A 12,006-nucleotide genomic window follows, 5' to 3' on the forward strand; every position below is an offset into this window, starting at 1 on the left:
ATTATCATATTTGTTATAATAAACAAGAAACAGCATTTTAAGGACTTTATGAATGATAACATTTACTTTAAAGCCAAAAGAGGAGCTTTCACTCTATAAAGGAACTGAGTCTTTGCTACAAACTCAAATTTTCTAAATACTATATCTTTTCAATGCAGCCGAATGCCGTAGGCTTTAGATATTTTAAACTATAAACTCTGCTATTCTATATAGTAAAACAAGACATTCGTATATATATGTTGCCTTTAGCTGATTGGCTAAAAAATAGTAATTTTTTTCAAATTTTGTTTTCCACGGGCAACGCCGGGCTCTTCGTAAAATCTTTAAAATATGAAATGTTTACACCATCTGGTTGCAAATATATATCAATTAGAAAATTTGAGTGTGTAAACTAAAGAATGTGAAGGATTTAAAAGCAGTCTTTTAAAATTTAGTCTTTGAATCTCCGTAATCTGATAAACATGTGTTAATTATATAACAACCATTAATAAACTTTTTTAAACGTTACAGAAGGGGTGAAGGGAAGCGGGAAACTAACTCTAAATTCTAAAGTTTAAAACAATTTTTTTTTCATTTTTCTTACCCCTTTTTTCGGCGTTTTTTCCAACCCCCCCTAGCACCAAAACTATTAAAGTTATCGGTCTAATTTTTTTTCAATGAGCTGGCCATTGCAAATTGGGCTATGAACATGAATTTTAACCCTATACCTATTCTCTGAGGCATTTTTCTAGAGGTAAGGCGCGCCAAACACCCCACAGATCCCACAGCCTTTAGGTTAGATAGCAATGGACACTCAAAATCCTCAAACGACGTAGTTAACTATTGTCGGAGAAAGGATTTTTTACCTTATTTACATTTTTTTTAACCCCCCCCTCTTTCTTCTCATGCCAACGTGATTTATTGGACATTTGATATGTTGATGAGTTGTACAATATATGTTGGACAATTTATGTGTTGGACAATTGATGTTTTGGACAATTGATGTTTTGGACAATTGATGTGTTGTACAATTGATGTGTTTGACAATTGATGTGTTGTACAATTCATGTGTTGTACAATTCATGTGTTGTACAATTGATGTGTTGTAAAATTGATGTTTTGTACAATTCATGTGTTGTACAATTGATGTGTTGTAAAATTGATGTGTTGGACAATTCATGTGTCGTACCGGTACAAATCATGTGTTGTATAATTGATGTGTTGGACAATTGATGTGTTGTACAATTCATGTGTTGGACAATTCATGTGTCGTACCGGTACAAATCATGTGTTGTATAATTGATGTGTTGTACAATTGTTGTGTTGTAAAATTGATGTGTTGTACAATTCATGTGTTGGACAATTCATGTGTCGTACAACTCATGTGTTGTATAATTGATGTGTTGTACAATTGTTGTGTTGTACAATTGATGTGTTGTACCGGTACAAATCATGTGTTGTATAATTGATGTGTTAGACAATTGATGTGTTGTACAATTCATGTGTTGGACAATTCATGTGTCGTACAACTCATGTGTTGTATAATTGATGTGTTGTACAATTGATGTGTTGTACAATTGATGTGTTGTATAATTGATGTGTTGTACAACTAATGTGCTGTATAATTGATGTGTTGTACAATTGTTGTGTTGTAAAATTGATGTGTTGTACAATTCATGTGTTGGACAATTTATGCGTTGTACAATTGATGTTTTGTACAATTGATGTGTTGGACAATTGATGTGTTGTACAATTGTTATGTTGTGCAATTGATAAGTTGTAAAATTTATGTGTTGTACAATTGATGTGTTGTAAAATTGATGTGTTGTACAATTGTTGTGTTGTACAATTGATGTGTTGTACAATTGATGTGTTGTACAATTGATGTGTTGGACAATTGATGTGTTGGACAATTTATGCGTTGTACAATTACAATTGATGTGTTGGACAATTGATGTGTTGTACAATTGTTATGTTGTACAATTGATAAGTTGTAAAATTGATGTGTTGTACAATTGATGTGTTGGACAATTGATTTTCTGATTTCCATTAAAAAAGGTTGTACAGTCAGGATTAATCTCTAGTTTTTATCACTTAAAAGGTTCTATTTATGACTATATTTCTGTATGACTCTAAAAGGTTCTATATTTGAGTAGATTTCTGTATTACTCTGTGAAAGGTTTTATATTTGAGTAGATATATGTACTTATCTATTAATGGTTCTCTATTTGGGTAGATTCCTGATTAAATTTGAATTTAATAATTTTAGTAGATTAATATACTTCTTCCTTAAAGGTTCTATATTGGAGCAGATTTCTATATTATTCTGTGAAAAGGTCTATATTTGAGTAGATTCCTGATCAAATTTCTGAAAGGCTCTATATTTGAGTAGATGTCTGTATTTCTCTGTAAAGGTTGTTTGAGTAGATTTTTGTATTACTCTGTTGTAATAGGTTCTATATTTGAGTAGATATCACAACTGATTTGTGAAATAATCTAAGAGATATAATCTATATTTGAACCTAAAAAATCAACTAAAAAACGACTCTCAAGATGTCAGAAACAATTTTATGCCAAATTTTTCAAATAATTCAGGAGTCTGAACACTAGAATTCTGGACATTTCCTTAAAAGGATTTACACAATTCTGTCGGAGGGACTCGACAAATATAGATGGTATCTAAATATTAAAGCTCTTCGCTCATATATATAAATTTATATGTTATAGCCATAGCTGGCCAAACTGCTTTAACAATCATTGGCCGAACATTATTGAGGGAACCCTTGACTATCCTGGGGCAAACAAATGGCTAAAAACTTCAATTTTTTTCAAAAATCGATTTTTTAAATATTCCATTGGCAACGCCGGACACTTTAGTAATTATTACCTAAAAGGCACAGACCGGCTATATAAGGTAGTTAAACTGAGAATGCAGTGTTGTGGACAAATTATTTAGGATTCATTTGAAAAAATAAGCTGATGAACACAATTTTGGTTTGAATATGCCATAAGACTTGTAGGTTTACTCTATAAGTTTCCCTTCTATTCCTTATTGATTATTATGATATAATTTACAATAAATATATATTTAAGTTTTCAAAAAAAATAATAAAATTATAACAAATTAACTATAAATGCAAAACTTTAAATTATCTATAATGATTGTTTTTATGTTTGTTATAGACTGGGATATCAGCATAGTAAACGGGTCCAGGACCAACTGGCCCAGGTCCATTATGTCCAGGTCCCAGGGGTCCAGGCCCAGGCAGTTCTCGATAGTGGCCTGAAAAACATGCACATTAAAATCAGAAGAAAGTGTTTGCCCCTCCCCCTTCAAAATGATTAAATTTTTAAGAGAAATGTTTTGGCACAAATTATTCAAATTATTTCTCCGCATGGATAAATATATAAATATAGTTCAATTTTCTAATTACGAATTCTTAAAAATCATGAAATAGAGCCTTTATTTGCTTTGCCGGAGTTGGTTAAGCATTTTAAGCTTTGCTGATTAAATGAATTTTGTTTTATTGTATAAAAATGAAAAATTGTCTTAATTATAATTTGTTTACTATTACTGTAAAAAGCATAATTATGAGAAATTAAACATGAACCATTATAGTTTTCTCTTCTTCATGTGGTGGTAAGCGATTATATCAATATATTAAAGACGACTTTCAATTTCAATTTTGATTTTAATAGTCTTTTTCCTCACTTGTAAACTTTTTATTCGAAAAAGGCCTGTTAACAATTAAAACATAAAAAGTTGTTTTTATTATATTTATATAATCGCCCACCACTGGATCATTGGAGAAAATTTTTTTAAATGTAAAATTTTTGGTTTTTAACAATTACCATTATACTGAGGTACTGGGCTAGGTTGAGGAGGAGGTGGGAGGGCTTCAACAGGAGCTGACTCATAGGTTACATGAGCAACATACCCATTCTCTCCATCTACTGTATATGCAACCTTCTGCAGTCTGCCATCAGGCAGCAGAACATAGTACACACCCTACACATTCAAACATATTTTAGAAATGCAAAATAAACATCACTATCCAAAAATGTTGAAGCATATTAGAATAAATATAAAAGGTTTTGAATAGTTCAACTTTTTTCTCATTCAAAAATTTGTATTGAACTAAAATAAATATTGTAATCCAAAAAATTACTGTCAGATCTTAGTGACCGTTTCTTTCCTCCTTGCTTGAGTTTGGGGACCGTTTCTCTCCTTCTTACCTAAGTTTGGTGACCGTTTCTTTCTTACTTACCTGGCGACCATTCTTTTTTTTACCTAACTATGGTGACCGTTTTTCTCATCTTTATCTGAGTATGGTGACCGTTTCTCTCCTATTTACCTGAGTTTTGTGACCGTTTTTCTTCTCCTTACCTGAGTTTGGTGACCGTTTCTCTTCTCCTTACCTGAGTTTGGTGACCGCTTCTCTTCTCCTTACCTGAGTTTGGTGACCGTTTTTCTCCTCTTTATGACCAAAGTTGACCGGTATTTGACCTTTATATGCTGGAGGGGCGGCAACCTGTAATATTTCAGAAAAAATATTAAATGTTGAAATTAATATCTTAAATTTGTAAATGGACCAGACTATGCATGTTATTAGTTTTCCACGTCAATAGAGAAGATATTTCATCTCAAGCTCTCATGTTCTAATCCTTATATCTTTGCAAACTGATATAGTAGACCATGAGTTCTTTTAGATTAGCATAGTCAAAATTTAAAATATTAAAGGATGTTGCGAAAAAAGATAGATTTTAACCTTAGACACGCAAATCTTCCCCTTTAGTAAAAGTAAATTCAACCTATATAAAGCATAAAGTCTGACCGCGTCAACCTTGTTGCACCGGCTAGTCCTGTCCATAGAGCTAGGTACAGTACAACCTGGGGCCGGAAAGGTTGACCCGTCTTGGAAATTCAAATGTACTACGGCTTCCCGTGTGGAGTTTGGGGAGAGTAATCAGTTCTTTAACGAGTTCAGCAAAAAATAAAACATTTGATGTGTCATCTGCCTTCTTGTGTTATGTCAAAATGGTAATAATTTGTTAAAATTGTTATTAAAAGTTAATATTCATAAGAATTTGGTGCCAAGCATCAAACATTTCGGAGAAGAAGTTTTGCTTTACCTGATACTTGAATGAGTAGACAGGAACAGCAACTGGTGGGGGAGGTGGAGGAGGAACTGCAGGGGGAGCAGATATTATTTGACTGTGATAATATGGTGGATTAGGGTTATTGTAGTATTTACGGCTATGAGGATAGAAATCATTCCGATCTTCCGCGATATCAACAGCGACATTAGTAACATCAACGCCGGAGTAATCCGCAAGATCATCGTATAGAGCAGGATCATAATCAACTGATTTGTCAGCTGATACAGGATCACCGCTGATGTAAGGCAGGCTGATTGATAAACAGAAAAATACTAAAAATTACTTCTTTCAAAAATTTGCAAAAGAAAAATCGCAATAAATAGTCTGATTATGAACGTTCTTATTTAAATATGAGAAAAAAACACTGGAAAGAATTATTTCATAAACATTGATACTGTTTAAACCTCTATATGATCTATTTATCATTGTTTTTATTATTTATAGTGCATGACAATGGAATTAAGTCTTTGCCTGCACAAACTGAAATTTAATTCCTTTTCACTATTTTATCCAATTTTCATAGAAAAGATGATGAAAATTTCGTCTAAAGTCCCTCAAAGACTAAATTGTAAACAAAAACAATAAACATTTGAAAGAAGTTTGCCTAATTTGTTAAACTTGAACATTTTTGTATTTGCAGGTTATAAAACTAAATAATTAAAGTCCAATCACCCTTCTTTATACAAAATTAACCCTTTAGGGTCGAATATACTTTTTAATCAAACTTTCTACATTATAAAACATTTTTGATCAAAATCTATAAACCTTATTTTTTAGATTATTTTTTTATTTTTATTTTTTTAAAGAATTTTTACCCCTGTAGATTTAAAGTTGAATTCCAGAGAATATGTAAGAGGAAGGAAGGAAGGACAGAATTGCGGGAAATTAATTCACAAATTCCGGGAAATCACAATCCAATATAATCTAAATCCGCTAGTTTTAGATTCGATTACATCACAGAAACAATTTCCGGTTCCTTAGTGCAGACATAAGATCAGCATTACTAAAGAGGGGGATGCTTAAAAACATCTATATAGTTAAAAATTGTGATTTTTAAAAGTCCAATAATCATACAAGAAAGCAATTGTGCACTATGCACAATTGTATAATATATCAAATGTCGTCATTCTACAATCCACAGTTTTGTGGATTTTTCAAAATTTACAATGTTGTTTTTTACCTATTGCGACGTATCTTTCCTAAAAATATCCATTTGGCATTTTCGAAAATGAATATTTAAAAGTTTGCCTTTTTTCTACTGAAAGTTTTCAATTGAAAATCAGACTAATATGAACCCACGAAACATGACAGTAGCAAGACGACTTTGAAGGTCGTCTTTAATATTTGAAAATATTTGCGGCATTTATTCGTGAACTAAATTTCAGATGTACAATAAGTATTTATTGTAAAATATACCTCTATTCTTGGCATTTTTCAAAATGTGTGCTGCCTTTTTATGCCCAATATTATCTAAAATATTAAGAATTTTGTTCAGAAATTTCGATAATTTGGCATTTTTAAAAATGCAAGATGACTTAAATATCGTTTTGATTTTTGATATAATTTGCTGCTATAATTTATTTGTCAACCTAATTTTAGAAGTAAATTTCTAGAGATAATAATCACATAATTTGCCTAGTCCTGCCATTTCCAAAATGTGGTCTGCATTTTTTGTGCTTTTAATATTGCCCGAGATATGAACAATTTCGTTCAGATTTCGACAATTTTGCTTTTATTTAACAAAATTGAAATCTGAACCAAACTCTTTATATCTCCGGTATAAATATTGAAAGCACAAAAAATGCAAACCACTTTTTGGAAGTGCAAGGGCTAGGAGAATTATGTGATAATTGTTTCAAGAATCATACATGTTAAAGTAGATAGAAAACTAAATGTCACAAATAAATTCAAATATCAAAGACGACTTTCAAGTCGTCTTGCTATTGTCATGTTTCGTGGGACACCCTGTACGAACAAAAATTCTCGATATCTCAGCTCAAGAATTGTGTGGTTACTGTTTCAAAAATCATATGCATGGTTACCGACACATGATGCAGTAAGTATAAAAACCCCGTTTTTCAACTTGGAACTGTGTACCCTTCAGAAGAGGGGTAGTGCGGATAGCAGTGGTCGGAGAGTATTAATAATTCCAGAAACAAGCTGAAAACAATTAATTTGGGAATCGATACCCATATTGTACACTATGCACATAGGACATTTCATAGAGGACATTTCATAGATAGGATATTTCAAGAGGACATTTCATACATTGGTCATTTCATAGAGAGGAAATTTCATAGAAAGGACATTTCATAGATAGGACATTTCATAGATAGGACATTTCATAGATAGGACATTTCAACAGGATATTTTATACATAGGACATTTCAAAGATAGGAAATTTCATAGATAGGACATTTCATACATTGGTCATTTCATAGATTGGATATTTCATAGAGGACATTTCAAAGATAGGACATTTCAAGAGGACATTTCATACAGTGAAACCCTTAATAACGAATACATCGGAAGAATTTATCAAATGTCGCCTTGACAATTTTTCAATGAGCTTTTTACTATATTTCGTAAATTTCAGTATTTGCGAAAATAAATAAATAGCCATGAATATGCTGGAACAGTTTTAAAGAGTTCCATATAATTATTTTATTAAAAAACTAAATATCTGCAACATTCCATTATCAGAAAGTGAAGAATACGACATTTGATGAATTCCTTCGATGTATTCGTTATTAAGGGTTTCACTGTAGAAAGGACATTTCATAGTTAGGACATTTCATTGATAGGACATTTCAAAGATAGGACATTTCATGTTTAAGAAATTTTGTTGACAAAATTCTTTTCCTTATTTCAAAAATGTTTATAATTTTGAAAACTGATAATTTTCAAATCAGGTTTTTCCACTGAAAGCAACTTGCACATTTCTGATTTACAAAACGTTTTAACGTAGAAAAATGGCAAATACGTTCATGCGTTGATCAGATAATTGTTTTAAGGGTACCGTTGTGAATCAGGCATTGCCTTTTTTTTGCATGGGGGGGAGGTAACTTGAATTTACGCCTTATGTCAATTTATACAATGCAATGCCGAGATTCAATATTTTGTTTTAAATAAGATACATGCCAATAAAAACTTCATGCACAGTGGATAAAATAAGGTAAATGCAATGATGAATTTAAACAAAAACAACGTTTAGAAAGTATATTTTTGTATAATTATAATAAAACTAAATTGTGTGGAAAACCTTAATTATATACTTTAAGGCTTAATTTAATATATAACTACAAACTAATTATACCACTTGGGAAACACACATAATATATTATACTGCACTGCACACTAGACAAAAGGAGAAGATCAAATGTTTTCCTCATTATTGGTACGATTTTACGCACGCGTCACCATAGAAGTAAATATTTCCATTTACTGACAGCGCCATTGAAGGATTCGTTACTCTGATTGGATAATTAAATAGGAAAGATATGTATAACCGCCATACTATTTCTATTGGTTCAGAATAGACTTAAAATTCGGTGATGGTGATGGACCAAACCTCTGTAGAGTAAAAAAGTAGATGTTAACACATGACTGAACCATTGGATCAGGCGCTTATGGACTTGGCATACAGGAGTGGCGTACGTAGAAAAAAAGAAAATTTATCCTGCAGTTTCTGCAGTGTATACATGATTAGAATTTTTAAAACACTTTTGTTCTTCTCTAGATAGCCTTTCCGTGGAGTAACCCCTGCTATTCAGGGCCTGAATATATGTTCTGGGGTAATTACCCCTAGAATTCTAGGGGGGGGGTTTAACCCCAGGATTCCTAGGGGGGGTATTTACCCCCAGGATTCTAGGGGGGGGGTAAATAACCCCAATAACCCCCCTTATGGCCGCCACTGTGCAGTTTATACATGATTAGAATTTTTAAAACATTTTTTTCTTCTCTGAAACTCTTTAAATAAAATATAAAAGATTTCAATCTCATGTGCATCAATTTAATTTAGTTTAACAGGACTGCAGACCACTGCACTGCACTTTAAACATATAAATCTGTTTTAACCAATATTATAGTTTCTCACGCAACCTCTTAACCCTATCCCTGCTGGGGTACTTGAAAACCAGGATATGCTGGGGGGACCCCCCGGAATAGGGTTAACTGTAAATACAAATTCCTATTTTGGAAATGGTGGAAAGGGTAAAGGGCAAGGGCATTGTTTCGTTAAAATAAAAATTTTACGTAATTTCTCTCTATCATGCCTCAGCTAAAGTTGGTTTTTGAAAGCACGTTTAAATGACAGTATATAAATGATATTATAACTTTAATTAACATTTTTATTGTACCCTTCCCTTAAGCAATCAAAAAATATGAATAACAAAATTTAGTTATTACAAAACACCTATTTATATATAAGGTAGATCTAGAATTATTCTTGGTTGACACATGGTGGACACATAATTATATGTGTGTGACAAATATTCAATGAATATTTATGCATAATGCAGTAAATATTGAACAGACTGTGTAGCCACACCTCTGAAAACCATTATATCTAAGTATGACTTCTTATCTTGTGTAGACCTCCGTTCAGCATATTACGCAATACGCCTGAGCCGAACAGCACTTGATTCAAACATTAGCCAAGTTATAACAGATGACAGATGTGTAAGATTCTACTCTCCTTTGACCAGATTAAATTCTGTACCACTTTTTTTTACTGACACCATAAATAAACAAATGAATATTAATGACGCTGGCCTTTACGATCCTTTAAGCACACCTAATAGTTTTTTTAGAGCATGGTTTGACAATCTCTCAATTGCGACTAAGGGGGATGAAGATCTACACAAAAAACACCTGGAAATATTCCTATACAGAATACACAGACTGGGATTAAAAATTAATTTAGAAAAATCTGATTTTTTTATTAAAGTTCAGTCTGACAATTTTAAACTTTTAGGATTTGAGGTTGAACAAGGAAAAATCATACCAAACAAAGCAAAATTAAACGTATTAAAAGACTTTAAAACTCCTAAAAACACACAAGATGTCCAGAAATTTTTGGGGTATATCAATTTTATTAGACATCTTTTACCATTAAAAGTTTTAGATCTTACAACTGTTCTAACTCCATTAACTTCAACAACTGCTCAATTTAAATGGAATACTGAACACGAACAGGCTTTTAATATGATTAATCAATTATTACATTCAAGTATAAGCTACGCCAAACCACAGACAGACAATAGTATTAAAATAATTTACTCAGATGCTTCTGATAAATTACTTGGCGGCATATTGTTTCCTATAATATCGAATACTTTGAAAATGATCCTCCAATTGATCTGTTAGACATAGAGTACACATGCAAAGATCATTTAAATTTCTACAATATTAAATGTAAAACATTTTTATCAAGCAAAAAAGAGTTTTCTCAATTTAAAAATTTTATTCATCTACTCTATAGCTCCTGTAAATTCCATGATGTTTATGAATGGGATGATAACAACATCTCAGACTTTTTAAATAATATTTTTGGATCAATATTAAAAATTAGAACATTTTTTGAATCTTCAAAACATTTAAATGATTTTATAGAAACAGTATGTTTTAACGAAATCTCAGATGATTATTTCATGGAACATTTTTTGGAATTTCTGGCTATAGCATGTATTTTATTTAAAACTAATATAAAAATAATATTTGGCAGCAAAAGAATTCAGAAAAAACCATTTTTTTGTTTAATAGAAGAGTATGAAAATGACATCTTAATTGGAATTGATACAGAATTTCACAAATTTACACTTTTCTACGTTCTTGAAACATTTCATTCTAAAAACTTAATAATAAGATCTAATAATAAAATCCTTTCCCAATATACTGATCCAAAAATAGTTTTTAAACATTTTAAAGCTACACTAGACAGCAATACAGCAAAACAACATATTAAGCTTGTAGGACAATTTTCTAAGACAATACCAAAAAGTGAACAACACCATCTGATTTATCTTAAAGAAAGCGCAGCACTTTTATATTCTTTAGAGGCTTTTAAAAATGATATAAGAACCTCGCCGTTGACTTTAATTTGTACGGATAGTAGAGTGAGCTTTTTTATGTTTAATCCCAATGTTCAAAATTCTAGTAAAAAACTTATCCGCTGGTCTCTAAAAATTGCCCTTTCCTATAAAAACGTGCATGTTTTGAATATTTCCGGAAGAGATAATATTGCCGATTTCTTAAGTAGACTAGGCTTAAGTAAAGAAACGTTTTTTACGCTAACTTTATGTCCGCTCAAAATAAATCATGAAGAAAGACAAAAACTGCCAGAAATCTTAACTTGGGAAAATATTGTTGAATTTTGTGAAAGTAACCCAAAATTAATAAAATTTTCAGAAAAGAAAATAGACACAAGAATCCAAAACAATTTTTACTTAGATTTGGATCCGGAAGAAAACGCACATAACATCCAAAGCTTAAAAATTTTTGTAGACCAGACTAATTTCCTGGATAAGTTTCTTAGTAGCGAGGAACTGATTAAAAATCAATTTGGAGAACATAAATTAGAGGGTGCAATAGAAAGAAATGGTGTAATATTTTTTGACGATTTGCCAATCTTACCAGAAAACTTATATATGCTATGCATAATGAGAGAGCATATACTTGGTTTACATTTAGGACCTGTCTCTTTAACAAAAACATGCAAGAACTTATTTTATATAAACAATAAGAAATTGTTTAAAGAATTGGTTGAAAAACTTTGTCAATCATGTTTGGCTTGTTTACTAGTAAAGATGGGGAAGAATAGGATCCAATATGGAAGGTTTGGTATTGACAAATCAAATATCTGCGTTA

The 12,006-nt window shown here is 31.5% G+C and overlaps 1 protein-coding gene across 1 annotated transcript; it reads right to left on the reverse strand.

Moving 5' to 3' along the window:
- Positions 1-3,127: 3,127 nt before the first annotated feature.
- Positions 3,128-6,787, reverse strand: LOC111696127 (leucine-rich repeat extensin-like protein 2). The gene is made up of 5 exons (XM_023465677.1): positions 6,775-6,787; positions 5,113-5,411; positions 4,431-4,511; positions 3,832-3,988; positions 3,128-3,262 (listed from the first exon to the last, which is right to left on the reverse strand). Exons 1-5 carry the CDS (start codon positions 6,785-6,787, stop codon positions 3,129-3,131), a joined length of 684 nt encoding a protein of 227 aa, XP_023321445.1. The 3' UTR covers position 3,128.
- Between the last annotated feature and the right edge of the window lie 5,219 nt (positions 6,788-12,006).

This window comes from Eurytemora carolleeae, unplaced genomic scaffold (genome assembly GCF_000591075.1).
Source record: "Eurytemora carolleeae unplaced genomic scaffold, Eaff_2.0 scaffold188, whole genome shotgun sequence".
Lineage (NCBI taxonomy): Eukaryota > Metazoa > Arthropoda > Copepoda > Calanoida > Temoridae > Eurytemora > Eurytemora carolleeae.